The sequence below is a fragment of the Ursus maritimus genome, unplaced genomic scaffold, assembly GCF_017311325.1.
Source record: "Ursus maritimus isolate PB19 unplaced genomic scaffold, ASM1731132v1 scaffold_14, whole genome shotgun sequence".
Classification (NCBI taxonomy): domain Eukaryota; kingdom Metazoa; phylum Chordata; class Mammalia; order Carnivora; family Ursidae; genus Ursus; species Ursus maritimus.
Window position 1 is genome coordinate 40,094,159 of NW_024423786.1, and position 17,621 is coordinate 40,111,779.

The 17,621-nt window shown below is 54.7% G+C and overlaps 2 protein-coding genes across 3 annotated transcripts in view; both read left to right on the plus strand.

The window, feature by feature from the left end:
* IP6K2 (inositol hexakisphosphate kinase 2) overlaps nt 1-7,784 on the plus strand; it is a 29,692-nt gene extending 21,908 nt beyond the window's left edge. For both annotated transcript variants that reach the window (XM_008703812.2, XM_040628851.1), the window contains exons 3-6: nt 167-389; nt 2,866-3,041; nt 6,383-6,558; nt 7,011-7,784. In XM_008703812.2, coding sequence (XP_008702034.1) covers nt 167-389; nt 2,866-3,041; nt 6,383-6,558; nt 7,011-7,511 — 1,076 coding nt within the window. In that variant the 3' untranslated portion in view covers nt 7,512-7,784. The remainder of the gene's footprint in view (nt 1-166; nt 390-2,865; nt 3,042-6,382; nt 6,559-7,010) is intronic.
* Nucleotides 7,785-9,483: 1,699 nt separating this feature from the next.
* Nucleotides 9,484-17,621, plus strand: part of NCKIPSD (NCK interacting protein with SH3 domain) — a 10,758-nt gene continuing 2,620 nt past the window's right edge. The window contains exons 1-12 of the mRNA XM_040628852.1: nt 9,484-9,753; nt 12,202-12,311; nt 12,566-12,770; nt 12,959-13,049; nt 13,258-13,748; nt 15,026-15,196; nt 15,346-15,432; nt 15,520-15,658; nt 15,739-15,819; nt 15,982-16,110; nt 16,204-16,296; nt 16,425-16,597. Of these exons, the coding sequence (XP_040484786.1) occupies nt 9,583-9,753; nt 12,202-12,311; nt 12,566-12,770; nt 12,959-13,049; nt 13,258-13,748; nt 15,026-15,196; nt 15,346-15,432; nt 15,520-15,658; nt 15,739-15,819; nt 15,982-16,110; nt 16,204-16,296; nt 16,425-16,597 (1,941 nt within the window). The 5' untranslated portion in view covers nt 9,484-9,582. The remainder of the gene's footprint in view (nt 9,754-12,201; nt 12,312-12,565; nt 12,771-12,958; nt 13,050-13,257; nt 13,749-15,025; nt 15,197-15,345; nt 15,433-15,519; nt 15,659-15,738; nt 15,820-15,981; nt 16,111-16,203; nt 16,297-16,424; nt 16,598-17,621) is intronic.

The following is a 17,621-nucleotide window of genomic DNA, read 5'->3' on the forward strand; positions in this document are numbered from 1 at the left end:
TTTCTAGCTGTTTTGATATTTGTTAGGTTTGCAGATGAGTTTGGGGCCTCTGGCAACATAGAGACTAAGGAACAGGGTAAGAAAAAAACAAATGTTACAATCATGTTATTTATAACACGTCTTCTCTGGAATTGAAAGTTCTCTCTGCTCCTCACCCCCCTTCCAGGTGTGGTGTCTGTACGCTTCGAAGAAGATGAAGACAGGAACTTATGTTTAATAGCATATCCATTAAAAGGGGACCATGGAACTGTGGACAGTGTAGACAATTCAGACTGTGAACCAAAAAGTAAGCTCCTGAGGTGGACAAACAAAAAACATCACGTTCTGGAAACGGAAAAGAGCCCCAAGGACTGGGTGAGGCAACACCGGAAAGAGGAGAAGATGAAGAGGTAGGTATAAACTGAGGGGGGAACCCTGTACTCCGTGGAAGGGGAGGTGTCCCGGGATCTTAGTTACAGCCCAGTCCCCTGGAGCTAGGGACTCAAACAATGGACTTAGTAGGTGCCTTGTCACTAGTTCCCACATGGCAGCTTCTCTTTGGTGATTCTGGGTTACACTTTTGAAGTTTGTGTTAAATATTAGCCTTTTAAGATCAGTATTTTTGAAATAGAAAATGGAAAAGATGTACTAGACTTCCTAATGTATTACAGGTGAAGCTCAAAGGCAAGGCCACTTATCTCTTCAGCACTGAGGTTACCTCTGGATTATAGAAAGATCACGTTTCTTTTATTTTTTTACTTTTCTTTAAAAAAAAAGATTTATTTATTTAGAGAGAGAGTGCACAAGCACACATGAGTGTGCAGCGGGGTGGAGCAGAGGGAGAGGTAGAGAGAGAATCTCAAGCAGACTCCCTGCTGGGTGTGGAAGCCTATGCTGGGCTCATCTCTCGACCCTGAGATCATGACCTGAGCTGAAACCAAGAGTTGGACACTTAACCAACTGAGCCACCCAGGCGCCCCAGAAATCACATTTCTTTCATATTTTGCAGTTAGGACAAAAGATAATCACTTGATTTTTCAAATATAGGTTGGGTGTGTACAAAAAGGGAGTTTAATGCACTTTCTAAAATAAAAATGACTTTTAGGGGCGCCTGGGTAGCGCAGTCCTTAAGCGTCTGCCTTTGGCTCAGGGCGTGATCTCGGTGTTCTGGGATCAAGCCCCACATCGGGCTCCTCGGCTGGGAGCCTGCTTCTTCCTCTCCCACTCCCCCTGCCTGTGTTCCTTCTCTCGCTGGCTGTCTCTCTGTCAAGTAAATAAATAAAATCTTAAAAAAAAAAAAAAAAGACTTTTACCAAATTTATGGAAAGCTTCATAAAAATACCTTTTATTTTTATTAAAGATTTCATTTCTTTATTTGAGAGAGAACATGAGTTAGGGGTAGACAGGGGGAGGGGCAAAGGGAGAGGGAGAAGCAGACTCCCCGAGGAGCAGGGAGCCCGATGACCTGGAGCTTGATCCCAGGACCCTGAGATCGTGACCTGAGCTGAAGGCAGACACTTAACCGACTGAGCCACCCAGGCGCCCCCATAAAAATGTACCTTTAAACAAATTTTTAAAGTGCAATTTGGCCTTTGAAAATATATCCTAAGTCTAGGAATTGATTTTTATTTTATTTTATTTCATTATTTTATTTTAATCTTTTTAGGTAGGCTTCATGCCCAGTGTGGAGCCCAACGCGGGGCTTGAATTCACAACCCTGAGATCAAGACCCGAGCTAAGATCAAAAGTCAGATGCTTAACTGATTGAGCCACCCAGGCACCCCTAGGAATTGATTTTTAAAGGGAAGTTATAAACAAAGGGAAGTACAGACTTAACAATGAATCCGATTTGTACCATATCACCCAAATCCACATTAATACAGACATGAAGCTCCTGGGTGGCTCAGTCAGTTAAGTTTCAAACTCTTAATTTTGGCTCAGGTCATGATCCCAGGGTTGTGAGACAGAGCCCCATGTAGGGCTCTACGCTATGCATGGAGCGTGCTTAGGATTCTCTCTCTCCCTGAAGTCATCCAATTTGTTGTTTATTCTACCTTATAAATGTTATTAGCCTTTTGTTAGGATATAACCTACTAGTTAATTTATTTTGAAATAAAGCTTAATCATGTAAGGTAAAAAAAAAAAAAAAAGACTCTGGATTAAATTATGCCACTTTGGATAAACAGCTACAGTGGCAGCCATAAGAGAGTTTTAGTCACTCATTGCCTCTGCAGCTGCCCTGCGCCAGGCCCTGTGCTGCGTCCTGGGGATGCAGCAGTGACCAAGACAGGAGCCATCCCATCACCTCAGGTTGTTCACTGATGGTGAGAGACAAAATGGTCAGTTGGGTATCCCTGAAATGTAGGATTCACCTATACAGAGCCTTCCAGGTGTCACCCCTTGGCAGAGCTTGTAAAAATATAAATAATATATATAAATTGAAGCATTTATAATGCAGCTAAGTAGGTTGGCTTATTCCCATGGGATTTCAATTCAGCTTTTCCCAGTCTCCAGCATTTGGAATCCGGGAACCTGCATGCATTAGAAGCCGGGGGGTGTTACTGCCTGGAAGAAGAGGGTAGTAAAGCCTGCTTGGGAGGGAGTGGTGGGGGTGCAGGAGTGGAGGCAGAGACTGTTCTTGCATCTTAGGTTTTCCTTACTGTAGAAAAAACTGAGCTGGGCCCTTAATTTTTTAAAAATCAACTTTCTTGATGTATAATACACTTAACAATAAAATGTATCTATTCGAAGTGTTTAATGTGTACACTGAAACCACCACCACATCAAGATCTCAAACTTCCCATCACTCCAGAAGTTCTTTCGTGCCTCTTTGGCCCTGAATTTTGATAAGACATTGTGATTTATTGGCTTCTTGTCTCCTTACAGCCATAAATTAGAAGAAGAATTTGAGTGGTTAAAGAAATCTGAAGTCTTGTACTACAGTGTAGAGAAAAAAGGGAATGTCAGTTCCCAACTTAAACACTACAACCCTTGGAGCATGAAGTGTCACCAGCAACAGTTACAGAGAATGAAGGAGAATGCAAAACATCGGAACCAGTACAGTATCCTTTGTTCACAGAGTATCTCTGCCTTGGGGAGAGGGGAGGATGGGTGAGATCCCAAGAGCTCAGAGAAGTTGGGTTTGTTTTCTAGCCATAGTTATGCCAGGGCACCCTGTGCAGTAGCCATGGGCAGATATCTGTTCCCACAGGAACGGGGGCTGGTCTGGGAACATAGATGGTGGGGAGGCAGGTGAGGGGCACCTCATGGAGGGACCAGCCTGCATCAGGGCGGCTTACCCTAGAGTGCAAGGGCCTGGTTCGTGTTCTCAGAAGTCCCCTGCTTACCTGCCAGGGGTGGGGTGGCAGGTGGGTGCTGACACATGAAGAGTAGCACGGGGGCCTTTCTTTTTTCCCCTTCTAACCCATTAAGCTATGTTTCACTGCTTTCTTTCTTTTTTTAATCTCATGGGGGGCGGGAAATTCCTCAGAATTGAGTATGTTTTATTTATTTTTAACTTTTTACTAGGGGATATTTTATTTATTTTTACACATTCAGTTTTACTGTAACAAAGCAACTTGTACACTTTTAACGTTTAAAACTGAGCAGCATCTTTCCTTTCCAGTGAAATAAAAAGAAAATGTAAAAATAAACAAGAACAAAATTACAATAGAGAATGTCAATTCCAAATAAGATCCTACGGGTCCTGCTGATTCTCCCATGGAGTGGCAGGGCTGAAGTCATCATTAGGAGTGAGTTTTATTTTGAAGCGTCATCTTAAACTGCAAGGATCTCCGTTAAACATCACCATTAAACATGCCAAAGGAGAAGCCATGTTGTCAAAATGCCCACTTAACCCACCCAAACATCTCAAACCTACCCTTTGCTGACCTTCATAACCCCATTTTTTAAAAGGTTTAAACAAGAGTAAGGAGACAGGTACGTGTTGGTAAATGCTAACTGTCCATATTCACATAGAGACACGGCATAATCTCTGAGCCCAATATACAGAGACAGGAGGGAAAAAGCTAGAATTCTTTGCACTACTGCACAGGGGCCTAGCAACCTCCAGCTTCCAGCAGAGCTAACGGAGCAGAAGGTTTTTCTTTTTTCTACTAGGGGATATTTTAAACATGTTAAACATAGAATAATACTTTGAAGTTATAAGTACCAGTGACCCAGGTGCGGCAGTTAACTCACTTAAGTCCGACTCCTGCCATGACTGTCTTCTTACACTTCGCACCCCCAGCCGAGCTCTTTCTGAAGTGTCTCCTGGATCATTGCCACCTGCACACACCACAGCATGCATCTCTAGGAGAAGGATATTTTAAGACATTATTACCATTCTTGCTCCTTAAAAGTAGACAGTGATTCCTTAGTATCAAATATCTAGTTTGTGTCCACATTTTCCTAATTGTCTTAAAAATCTGTTTTTACTGATGGATTGCTTGAATGGGGATCCAGGTGAGATTCACATGTCGCATTTGGTCGAAATGTTTAAGTCTTTTTAAATACCCTTTCTGTTTTTTCTTCTCGGAAATTTCTTGTCAAAGAAAGTAGGTCTTCAGGGTGGTGCAGTTGATTAAGCGGCTGACTCTTGGTTTCAGTTCAGGTCCTGATCTCAGGATCGTGAGATCAAGCCCCAGGTCGGGCTCTGTGCTCAGCGGACAGTCTGCTTGAGACTCTCTCTGCCTCTCCTTCTGCTTCTCCCCACCCCTAATAAGTAAATAAATCTTAAAAACAAGAAAGAAACTAGGTCTTCTAAAGTTTCCCACCATCTGGATTTTACCGATTACATTCCTGTGATGTCTTTTACAGGTTACTCTTTTCCCTCTGTTTGCATTAAGTTGATAGTTTGATTTCCAGGCTTGATCAGATTGAGGTTCAGTTGTGGGGTAGGGGCAGGAATCCTTCTGAGATGGTATTGGCCATCGGCAGTGCACTGTTTGTCTTTCTCTCCTGTATTGCTGTTGCCTTAGGTCCATTTTTCCACTAGGCAGTTTTCTAATTTTGTCATTCCTTCTTAGCTGGAGTCTGTAAAGATAAACTTTTTCCCATCAACGATATGCTTATCCTGAGGTATAGTTGATATAGGAAAGGCAGATTAAATGTTTCTTTTCCTTTATTTACTGAATACTTGGAATAATGGGTGGGTTTTTCGACATCCTCCAAAGGTGACCAGTGAGTTTCAGTATCATTATGAATCTATGAATTTAAACATACTTGATGTGGTTTAGTCCATTGCAGTTTTTATCTTTACTGATGTGCAAATTGTCCCACATTTGGTCTTTTAAAATAGGCTCTTGAGTCCTTCTGGCACAGTCACGGTAGTCTGTGATGGCTGTCTTACTTTCTGGTATAAAAAGATGGTCCAGAGTCATGTATGTTTCCTACTCCAGATGTGAGTTCCTCATTCCTCTAAGGCAGGAGTTACAGACCTTTTCAGTAGGGGGCCAAATAGTAAATGTTTTAGGCTTTGCAGGCTTTACAGTCTGTCACAGCTCTGCCATTGTGGCATGAAAGTAGCCATAGATAATAATGTAAATGAATGAGCGGGACCGTATCCCAATAAAACTATGGTCACCAAGATTTGCATATCATTTAATCTCCCTGTGTCATGAAGCATTATATATATTTTTTGATAACTTAAAAATTTAAGAACAATTTCTAGTTTACAGGCCATACAACAAGTAGGGAGCCATAGTTCACCAATCCCCGCCCCAGGAAAACTGGTCTGGTGCTAGGGGTACTCATACATCTAGCAGGTCATAGTTTCTAGACCACACAGCAGGAAAATACACATTTATTTATTTATTAAAGATTTTATTTATTTGACAGAGCACAAGTAGGGAGAGGGAGAGGGAGAAGCAGGCTCCCTACTGAGCAGACAGCCTGATGAGGGACTCCATCCCAGGATCCTGGAATCACGACCTGAGCCGAAGGCAGACGCTTAACTGACTAAGCCACCCAGGCACCCCAATACACATATATTTTAAAGAGAAAATTTTTCATGAGTTCATGTAGTTATTTCCAATTCACATATAAGGCTACAGGATTTACTTATTTAATGTTCTGTTTATAACTTAGGACAGTTTGGTGTGGAACCCTCTTCCCATACCTCGCCGAGTTCAGGAAATGGTGTGTGTGTGTCTCCCAGGCTGCGGGAAGCCCAGGCCTGTGTTGAGTCTAGACCCAGGCAGTTCCCTGACAAGAGCTGAATATGGTTTTAGCCCTCTAGTCAGCCTTGGGCTCTCCACATGGTGGGATAGCAGGACTGATGGGGCCCTCTGTGGACTCAGGCTTCTTTGAGGCATTGTGTACAGGCATTGTGCCCCGGGACTGCCAAGGCGCCCCATGCAGCAGCACCTTCTCTTCAGAGCGAGGATAGTCCTTAACCACTCAGAATTCATCTTACTGGAAAACCTGACTTCCCGCTATGAGGTGCCTTGTGTCCTGGACCTCAAGATGGGTACCCGCCAGCACGGAGACGATGCTTCAGAGGAGAAGGCAGCCAACCAGATCCGCAAGTGCCAGCAGAGCACATCTGCAGTCATCGGTGTCCGTGTGTGTGGCATGCAGGTGAGGGGACTGGTGGGACATAGCATGGGCTGGCCGGGGCATCCAGTAGCTGCCGCTCCCGAACCTTGGCATAGTCCTGTTTTCTCAAGATTCCAGCATGACTTCCTAATGCTTCCTAACGCTTTCTGGTTAGGAAAAAAGCATGCATGCTTGGGTGAACCCTCTGGGGCTGACCTGGTTGACTGAGTCCAGAGCCTCTGGACAGGAGCGGGAATAAAGGCAAGGAGGTTAGGCCCTCTCCACCAACCTATACACTAAGCAGGGGTCTGTGGACAGAACCAGGTCAGAGGGCTGCATCCTGAGTGGCGGTTGATCAGAGAGGATAGTGTCTTGTGTGACTGGTGTACTTCACAGGTTCAAGGAGCTGATCCAGGGCTGTCATCTTGCTGTTCCCCAGGGTTCAGGCTTTGAGTTGGCTGTCAGTACCTAACCTGCTGGTCTCCCTCCCACAGGTGTACCAGGCAGGCAGTGGGCAGCTTATGTTCATGAACAAGTACCATGGACGGAAGCTATCGGTGCAGGGCTTCAAGGAGGCACTTTTCCAGTTTTTCCACAATGGTCGGTACCTGCGCCGTGAGCTCCTGGGCCCTGTGCTTAAGAAGCTGACTGAGCTCAAGGCCATTTTGGAGCGACAGGAGTCCTACCGCTTCTACTCAAGCTCCCTACTGGTCATCTATGATGGCAAGGAATGGCCTGAGGTGGCCCTGGACTCAGATGCTGAGGACTTGGAGGACCTGTCAGAGGAGTCAGCTGACGAGTCTGCTGGTGCCTACGCCTACAAGCCCATCGGCACCAGCTCAGTGGACGTGCGCATGATCGACTTTGCACACACCACCTGCAGGCTGTATGGCGAGGACAGCGTGGTACATGAGGGCCAGGATGCTGGCTATATCTTTGGGCTCCAGAGCCTGATAGACATTGTCACAGAGATAAGTGAGGAAAGCGGGGAGTGAACTTGCTGGCCGCACCAGCACTTGAGAGACTCTCTGTGTCCCAGGCACAGCTGTGCTGCGTCGGGGAGGAGGCCAGTATGGCCAGGCCATTGGCCCCTGCAGCCTGGAGCTGATGTGCAGAGGCCTCTGTGAGTCCCAGCCTGAGCCAGCCCCAACCGCGTTCGGAGTCTTATTTATTTTAACTATTTCTTCAACATTCCACATTTGATGATGCAGATACCTCTTTCTTCCCTGAGTGTAAATGTTCTAATACAAATCTTTTTGTTAATTGTACACAGTGCTGCTGTCTTTCTTACCAGGGGCAGGCAGCCAGCCCCCTTCCCAACCCTCAGAAGCCTCACACATGCTATCTCCTCCACCCTAGCCCAGGAATATTCTCCTTGCTACTGCCCCCACCTCATAGACCTAAAACCACAGCTTCTTGGCTGGGCCCTTAGGTCTCTTTGGGGTCTGTGCTGGCTTAGTGTCCCAGCACCCCCAAGCAAAGAACTACTTGACTTCTTGATATAGGTCTTTTCCCTGCCCTCCATGCAGCTTAAGACATAGTTGGGCAGCATATGTGCCAGACCTTGGATTCAGCTCCTGCGCTGTGATTTCAGATGTCCTAGAGCCAAACTGGGGCCTCGGGTAGCTGTCAGGCTCTGGTCTATTGGCAGCCATGGGCTCCACAGTAAAAGGTCCTAGGAGGTGGGGGGTTCCAGTGAGAAAAGGTGTTCCTCTTAACCACACCACATGTCACCACTGCTACCCACCACAACTACGCCAGTCTCATCTACCCAGCTCTAGCCAAGGCAGTCCCTAAGAGCTACTTCTTCGCTAGGAGGGTTCTGGGAGGTGTGGCAGGTGGTCTTGAACTGCAGAACAGACACCAGGGAGAAGGGCACAGACCCAATGCCAAGAAGGTAGGGTCTTGATGTCCAGTTCCAGCAGACCCACACCTCCCTGAAACTCCCAGCACCTCCTTTCCAAGGCCCACTATGCCTATGTGCACTATGTCCCAAAATGCCAACTGTGTACACTGGCCTGTTTGTGCCCACACCTCCTGTACCCTGGGCCCAGGCTTCCAGTGGGGAATGTGGCTGGACCAGTACCCGGACAGGAATAGGAAACCCCCAGGACCCTTCGGGCCTCTCCCCTGGGTCCCTCCCTCTCTCAGGACATCAAGGACAGGTCAGGGCTGACTAGAAAAGGTGTGCAGGGTCAAACAAGCTCTTACGGCCACAAAGCACGCCCCTCCTCACCCTCACCAGCTCTCCTGTCTGCTCAGAAATAAGAATTTGGAGTTGTAAGTCCTATAAAGAAAGCAATGTGACAGCGACTGGGACCCTGATGACCATATGCTGTGAGGGAGGGAAATGAGTCCCAGGCAGAGGAAACCATATGCAGAGACCCACATTAGAGGAGTAGAAAGAAGCTAGTGAAGAGAGGAGGTGGGTGGGCAACTAGGACGGGAGGACTTTGGACTGGGGAACGGCCAACCTGGTTTCTGTGCGTGCGGCTGCATTAGGGACTCCCTGGAGAGGGATCATGCGGCCTGCGGACACCAAGGAGACCGGCCCCCGCGGGCGCCTCCAAGTGTTGGATCAGTGAGATGCAACAATGGGACTACGCTACCGTTAGTAGGTCAGGACCCACTCTCCCGGCGTGGCGGGGACGCTCAGGACCAGGGCGCAGGACACGGGCTCTGCCGTTGGGCCGCGGACGGAGCGCTCCTTCGGGAGGTCGAACGGGTCGCAGCACCCGGGCTTGAGTGGAGGGCCAGGCAGGAGAAGCTGGGGTGGGGTTCCCCGGGCGGGTACGCAGCAGGGATCGTTGGCTCGGAGTCGGAGGGGTCCGGACCAGACCCGCAGTGGTCTAGAACCGCGCCGGGCCGCTCCGCTTGGAGCCGCCAGGGGGCGCCGCGAGCCGCGCGGGGGCCGCCCCCCTCCCGAGGCGGGGCTGCGGCGGGCGGGTGCGCGCACGCGTCGTGTGTCACGGGGCGGGGCGGGGCGATCGCGGTGCTCCGGGCCTGGCGTCTTGGTTCCGCAGCCCCCGCCGCCTCCACTACCCCGGCGCGGCCCGGCCCGGCTCCATGTATCGTGCGCTCTACGCGTTCCGCTCGGCGGAGCCCAACGCGCTGGCGTTCGCTGCGGGCGAGACCTTCCTGGTGCTGGAGCGCAGCAGCGCGCACTGGTGGCTGGCGGCGCGGGCGCGCAGTGGCGAGACGGGCTACGTGCCGCCCGCCTACCTGCGCCGCCTGCAGGTGAGTGTTCCCCTCCCCGGCCCGGCCTCCGCGGTCCCTGAACTGGGCCCCATCACAGGCGCTCGGTACCGACTCCGGAACCCCAGGCCCGCCGGGACCTCCCGCAGATAGAGAGTTTGAGCACCTGACCCTGAGACCCCAGACTCAAAAGGACTGGGGCGCCAAGAGCCCGCACCCCCACAAAAGGCCAGGCCCTTGACAGCCAATTCTGAGGACTCCGGACCTGCAAGCCTAACTCTGGGACTGAGACTCCTTGGGATCCCAGACCCATTGAGACCCAATATCTGAAGCCCCATCTGAGTAGAATTCAAGACTCAGTTCTGAGATTCCAGTACGGCCGAATTCTGATCAGTTCCCCAGATCCCTGAGACCGCAGACCCGTAATCGGTCCCTCCCACTCTCAGACCCGCACCTGGAGCCACTGCCTCCACCACCGAGACCCGGGCCACCCTGGACACCACCTGTTTCCCCAACCGTTGCCTATGGCCTCACTCCCCCACTGAGACCCTGGAGCCCCTGATGACCCACCAAACCTTAATACCCCAGTGTCTCGCTCTTCTGTACTCAGCCACCCCCTAAGCTCGTCTTCAGACCACCCCCAACCCTCTTGGAACCAAAGATCTCAGCCCCTGTTGGCACTCCCTGGCACTGCTCTCCCTGCCCCCCATCACAAGCCTCAGGCCCTGACTTTTCAGACTGATTTTCTCTGAAATTGAAAAGCTCCATCCCTCCTTGTCCGCAGCCTGGGGTGGGGGCCTCTCCGGTTGTGAGGAAGTGAGACCTCTTCATGGCTTCCCCTGGTCTGACTATGGCCCTGTTTCCTTCCAGAGGCTGCATCTCCAGTTCTGTTTCCCCAAGAATAGTCCTGCTGTGGGGGCTGGGGTGCAGTGTCTCCAGCTGGTCTATTCTGACCTCAGGGGAAAGGAGGGCCTGGAGCCTCCAGGCCTGGCCTATGCCAGACACCCCCGCCCCATCCTAGTCCCTAGTCTTTAGGAAACATCCTGTCCCAGCCCAGTTCAGGACAGAAATAACTGGATAAATTTGGAGATGTCGTCTGGTCTTACCAGAGGGGCTGGGCCCTAGACCTTGGACCCTCAGCTTGCTCCCATTTCGGAGTGCCTGGGGTGTGACTGGGGCCCTGGACACTAGGGCTGCTGGCTCTGGAGTATGCGTGTCAGACCCAGCTAGAGAGGGGTTGGGGGTTGGTTGGAAGCCTTTTCTTCAAGGGCCTGTGAGGATCCTTTCCAGGGCTAGTGGGGCTTGGTGCTTGGGGAGGGCGGCAAGGCTACCAACCCCTCGTAGTCTCTTTCTGTGTATCTCCCTGTCTCTGTCTCCCTAACTCTGTCTGCTAGTCGTACTCTCTCCCTTTCTCTGTCTCCGGCTCTCAATTTCTTTCTGCGTTGTCTCCCTCTGCCTGTCTCTCCCTCTCCCTCCCTCCCCTCCTCCCTCCCTCTTTCCCCTTCTCTCTCTTTGTTGTTTTCTATGGATATGTGTTTCTTTTTCTGTCCCCCTTTCTGTCTGCTGTCTCCCTGCATTCTGGCATACCCCATTCTACCTGGAGGGCTTTGCCGACCTCTGTATCCATCTGTCTGTCCCCATCAGGGACGCTTCTTCGACCCCGCTTGGTGTGACGTCACCTCAGTTCTGAGACTTCCATGTAGCCTGATGGACCATCATGGACAGGGGAGGGATGGAGGTGGATGGTCCCACAGCTGCCACCCCCTACTCGTCACACCATGCCAGGCTGGCTGGTTGGTTAGACCCCTGAGTTGCTGGGTCTGGGAGCATGGAATCTGGGACAGGGGCCAGGCCCCTCTCTTATGTCCGTCCTTCGCCACAAATACAGAACTGCTGTTTCCCAGGGCAAGTCTGGAAGATTCCTGGAATAACTAGGGGGTATAAAGGCTAGAAGCAGGGGTGGAAAGAGGAGGTCCCTCAGGCCCATCCCTGGGGTCCGCAGAAGGCTCTGAGAGGACAGGGCTATTCTGGAGCGTGACCTTGGTTTGGAAAAGGATCAGCAGGATCCAGAGAGATTTGTTAAGGGTTCCAGACGCTAGAGGCTCCCTGCTTGGCATATCAGCCTGGGCTCTGAGCCAAGCCTGGGGATAGACTAGGTATGTCCTCCTGGTCTCAAGCTGGGGGTCCTTGGGCTGTGTTTTTAGTCTAGACCCCTGGTTTTCAGAGACAGCTGAGCGCCTCACTGTGGGGCCTGACTGGGGCCCCAGTATGTAAAGCAGCAGCATGGGGCCACTCCGTGCCCCAGCTCCCTGAGTGACACAGTTTGAGAACCTTACTTCTTATCATAGTTCAACTTTGTATGCTCATGTCGAGCATTCCAGGCTCTAGCTGTAACGGTCTCCTGTCTGCCCTGGGCTCCATCCTGGGCTGGGTCTGGGCTCACCCTCCCTAGGCCCCCAGGTCTAACTGCCCACTCTTGCCCCTGCTCAGGGCCTGGAGCAGGATGTCCTCCAAGCCATTGACCGGGCCATCGAGGCTGTGCACAACGCAGCCATGCGGGATGGTGGCAAGTACAGCCTGGAGCAGCGCGGAGTCCTTCAGTGAGTGTGGGGGAGGGGAGGAGGAGGGCACCCTCCACCTCCCTACCCCAGTGAGCAGTCGGGTGGGGGTCCTTCAGTGAGTACTGGGGATGCCTGGAAGGCAGAGTTGGGGGTAGGGCAGAGTGGGGTGGAGCATGAGGGAGGTGGGAGGAGCCTGGGCTGTGAGGGGCCCCGTCTGCATCCCACAAGGAGCATGTGAGGACTTTGGGAGTTTTAAGGTCACTCGCCCAGTAATCTCCCTGTCCCTCCATCAGGAAGCTGATCCACCACCGGAAGGAGACCCTGTCCCGCAGAGGCCCCTCAGCCTCTAGTCCCGCAGCCATGACCCCGTCCACCAGTGATCACCATTTGGACGCTGCTGCCTCCAGGCAGCCCAATGGGATGTGTCGAGCTGGGTTCGAGCGGCAGCACAGCCTGCCCAGTTCCGAGTATCTCGGAGCGGACGGAGGCCTCTACCAGGTATGTGGCGAGGATATGCAGGGGAAGGGGGGTGGGTGGAGCTTAAGGCTTGGTCCAGAGGCTCCGAGAGTCCACTCGGGTCAGTGGTGCAGAGCCGTAGCCCTGCCCATGCCGAGAGCCCAGTTCCCTAGCCAGGCGGTACCCCGGCTGGCAGCCTGTCCTCCCAGAGCCCACTTCTGTCCCCCCAGATCCCACCGCAGCCTCGCCGGGCAGCGCCCACCACGCCACCCCCGCCCGTGAAGCGCCGAGACCGGGAGGCCCTGATGGCCCCAGGAAGTGGTGAGGAGGCAGGGTTGGGGCAGTTGGGGGGGCACCCTGTGCTTGGAATGGTTGCTCTGCTTGTGTCAGGAAGTTAGGGGCTCTGGGCTTGGCAGGGCGGGTCTGGCAGAGAAACCAGGCCCTGTACTGGGAGGGGCGGGGCTCAGGGCCTGGAGGGGTAAGGGACCCAGGGGGCTGTCCCAGCACAGCATCCACTCTCTGCCCACAGGCGGCCGCAACACCACGCCCTCCGGGGGCAGTTCTGTGTCCAGCGGCTCCTCAGTCAGCAGCACCTCCCTTGACACGCTCTGTACCGGCTCTAGCTCGTCTGAGCTGGGCCCCAGCTGCTCACCCACGCCCCCACCTGTGCCCCGCCGAGGCACCCATACCACTGTGTCCCAAGCTCAGCCCCCTCCCTCCAAGGTGCCAGCCCCTGAGCCCCCGACAGAGGAGGTGGCGGTTGATACAGCCTCAGCCCCTGATGAGCTGGAGGCCCTGGGCGCACTGAGCCTGGGGACCACAGAGGAGAAGGTGGTGGCTGAGCCTGCCGTGCCCAGGACCATCGGGGCAGAGCTGATGGAGCTCGTGCGGAGAAACACCGGCCTGAGCCACGAGCTGTGCCGTGTGGCCATTGGCGTCGTGGTGGGTCACATCCAGGCCTCCGTACCGGCCAGCTCGCCTGTCATGGAGCAGGTCCTCCTCTCGCTGGTAGAGGGCAAGGTGAGGGTGGGCGGCAGGGCCAGGGGCCTCCCCATCCTTGGGCCGCCCTGCCTCCCCCCCCCCATCCCCACCCTCACACTTGTGTCCAGCCTTAACTTGACAGGCGTCTGCTGAGCTCTAGCTCGGCCTTCATTGTGCTGGGTGCTGGGGACATATGAGCCGATCCCCGGAAGAGAAAGGGAGGAAGAGAATTCCAGGCAGAGGCTTAGCCTGGGCAAGGGCCATAAGCAGGACCATGCTTGGCTCGCAGGAGGAAGTGGAACAAGGCCAGCATGGCTCTAACACGGGGAGTGGGGGAACCGGGTGTGGGAGGAGGTGAGACTCGGGGCAGGTGACAGATGAGACCAGATGTGAGTGGCCAAGAGTCTTCTCTGGCTGGTGGGGAAGAGTGGACAAAGGGCATGAGAGAGGGCCGTGCTTGCTGGCTTTGGCAGTGGAGAGGAGTGGGTGCTTCGAGAGCTGTGGCGGAGGCCTCGGGGCTGACTCAGGTGTGAGTCAGGTGCGTGGGCATTGTGGGGTGGGTGGGATCCTTTGCTGGGGTTGGGGCACTGGTCAGGAAGCAGGATTGGAGGGCAGTGAATCTTCTCCATATGGGGACCAGATGGGCCCAAGGTCCCTCCTTAGGGCCCCAGAACCCAGCAGCCGTGGTGGGGGGCGGGCGCGTGGAACAGCAGGTCAACGGGCTTGTCTGTGCTGCACGGCGGGTGCTTATCAGGTGGCAGCCACTTGGGAGACGGGAAGTGGGGAGATGACAAGGCCTGGTAGCGCGTTGTGTGGATTTGGAGGGTAGCATCTCAGTCACATTCAGGCGGTGACTGAGTCGGTGGCCTTCCTCATGGAAGATGTTTATACAGGGCTGGGATGAGAGGCGAGTTGTTGGAAGGCACCCCGCAGAATCTGGTCGCAGCATGTTATCAAGACTGGGGGCAGTGGGGTTACTTGCAGAGGGCGTGTAGAACTGGGCTGGTGCCCTTGGGGGTGTTGGTGTTGAGGTGTGGGCCGTGGGAGCAGGTCTTCAGTGGGAGCTCGAGACGGGGCAGAGGAGAGGAAGGAAGAGAACCAGGGGCTGGTCCCATCACAGGTTCTGGGAGGACACGAACTAGAGGCAGCTCTGAGAGGTGAGGCTGGGGACCCTTGCCTGATGTTGGCCTGGAGCTCATGCCCGTGACATCCTCAGGGTCTGGGTTGACTTCCAAGCCTTGGGGGCTTCCTGGAGATGGGGATGGGCAAGGAGTGTGCTGAGCCATGCCTCCCCCTCTCCCGCCCCCCGCCCCCAGGACCTGAGCACGGCCCTGCCCTCAGGGCAGGTCTGCCATGACCAGCAGCGGCTGGAGGTGATCTTTGCAGACTTGGCTCGGCGGAAGGACGATGCCCAGCAGCGCAGCTGGGCCCTGTACGAGGACGAGGGCGTCATCCGCTGCTACCTGGAGGAGCTGCTGCATATTCTGGTGCGGGGTGGGGGCCCACAGGTGTCCCCCTCCCACATCGCCCCCCCACCCCCGTTGCTCAGGAGTCTCCCCTGCGTGCACTCAGCTCACTCGTGTGTGGCCACGAGGCTCACACTGAGTGAGTCTGTCCCGCTTCCTCCTCCCCACAGACTGACGCAGACCCTGAAGTTTGCAAGAAAATGTGCAAGAGGAACGAGTTCGAGTCTGTCCTGGCCTTGGTGGCCTACTACCAGATGGTGTGTGTGAGGCAGAGGGGCGGGGGCGTGGAGGCGCCCGGGCAGAGGGGGGGTTCCGGGCTCTGAGCGCACAGGGTCTCCTGCCAGGAGCACCGGGCGTCGCTGCGGCTGCTGCTTCTCAAGTGCTTTGGCGCCATGTGCAACCTGGACGCGGCCATCATCTCCACGCTCGTGTCGTCCGTGCTGCCTGTGGAGCTGGCACGGGACATGCAGACAGACACGCAGGGTGAGGCGACGGGGAGCTTCCTGCCGCGTGGGGGGTTCCCACCCGCTGTAGGGGCTCTCACCGCCTGCCTTGCCCTCCAGATCACCAGAAGCTCTGCTACTCCGCCCTCATCCTGGCCATGGTCTTCTCCATGGGGGAGGCAGTGCCCTACGCACACTACGGTAAGCGGGCAGGCCGCCGACCGCTGGGAGCCCGGGGCCCCGGGGGACCCACCGCCCACGGCTGACGGGGATAGGGCGTCCTCCCGGGGGGCTCACAGGAACCCAGGGGGCTGGGTGGCGTGCGGAGGCGGGGAGGCTCAGATTCTGTGCGCCCCCTCCCAGAGCACCTGGGCACGCCCTTCGCCCAGTTCCTGCTGAGCATCGTCGAGGACGGGCTGCCCCTGGACACCACAGAGCAGCTGCCGGATCTGTGCATGAACCTGCTCCTAGCTCTCAACTTGCACCTGCCAGGTGGGGGCGGGGCCGGCGGGAGGGGGCAGACGGGCGCGGGGGCGCTCCCTGCGCGGTGCCCGTGCGCTGGTCTACACCCGTGTCCTTCCTCAGCCCCTGACCAGAACGTCATCATGACGGCCCTGAGCAAACACTCCAACGTCAAGATCTTCTCCGAGAAGCTGCTGTTGCTCCTGAACAGAGGGGGTGAGGGCCCAGGAATCCGTGTGGTACCACTGCCCTGCCGTTTGACTCCGTGACCCCCATAACTCCCTGCGGTGCCCCCCGGGCTCCCCACAACGACCACCCTGACCCTTCCTCCCCCTGCCTCCCAGATGACCCCGTGCGCATCTTCAAACACGAGCCGCAGCCGCCACACTCCATCCTCAAGTTCCTGCAGGACGTGTTCGCCAGCCCCGCCACAGCCGCCATCTTCTACCACACGGACATGATGGCGCTCATCGACATCACCGTGCGCCACATCGCGGACCTGTCGCCTGGAGACAAGGTGGCGGCGGCGGGGGTGGGAGCTGCGTAGACACTGAAACAAACTGAAGCGGGGACAGGACACTGAACGGAGACTGAGGACAGGCTGCAGCTGGAGCCGGGCCAGTGTGGGGGGCCACTCAGAAACCATGGCAGGTGTGCCCAGACCCAGGCGGCCTGGACAGAGCCGGGGTGGAGGAAGCCGGGGGGTCAGGCAGGAGGAGGTGGCTTTTCCACAAGGCCTCAGAGGCTGCAGCAGGAGCTCGTGGTCTCAGAGGAGGGAGACCGACTGACACCGCAAAGGGAGCGTAGACTGTATGAGAGCCCAGGGGAGGCGGGAGGCCTGCAGGGAAGCAGCCGCGGCTGTCAGGGCCCAGGTGGGCGGTGAGAGGCCATGGCCGTGGGGGGCGAGGTCAGGCTCGTGTATCAGAGGTGAGTCTCAGGGCTTGCCCTGGACTTCCGTCGAGCAACCAGGTGGATGAAGTGTGATTGCTGAGGTGGGGCAGCACTCTCGGGGAAGAAGACAGGGCTGTGTTCTGATGTGTCAAGACTGAGAAGACAGCGCTAGTCATCCAGGTCCAGAGCCCGTCGGGGAGCCGTGGAGCTGAGTTGGGACTGGGGTTGCCTGTGCACAGGTGTGACGGGAAGCCTGCTCCAGGGCCACACCGAGGGCGTGAGGTGGACAGGTCAGACGGGAAGCTCAGGCCTCGGCTCAGGGCACAGTGCGGACAAGTAGGGAGGAGCCCAGGGGGAGACCCAGAGAGCAGGAGCACAAAGCAGGATTTGGAGGAGGTGGGAGATGAGCTGTCCCCACGGTTAGGAGCCTGAGTAAGACAGAGGCTGCGAATTGGCTGTTGGAATTGCCCCCCCGAGTCCAGAGGTGACTGATAAGCAGTATCCGAGAAGTGGAGGGAAGAGGGTCTGAATGGAATGTGTAAGAGAGAATTTGAAGTTGGAGGGGAGTGAGAGGAATATTGGAAGCCATAAACGGAGACAACTGCTGTGAGTCTTTCTATGAAGGGAGCAGAAGAGCGGGGGGGGGGGGG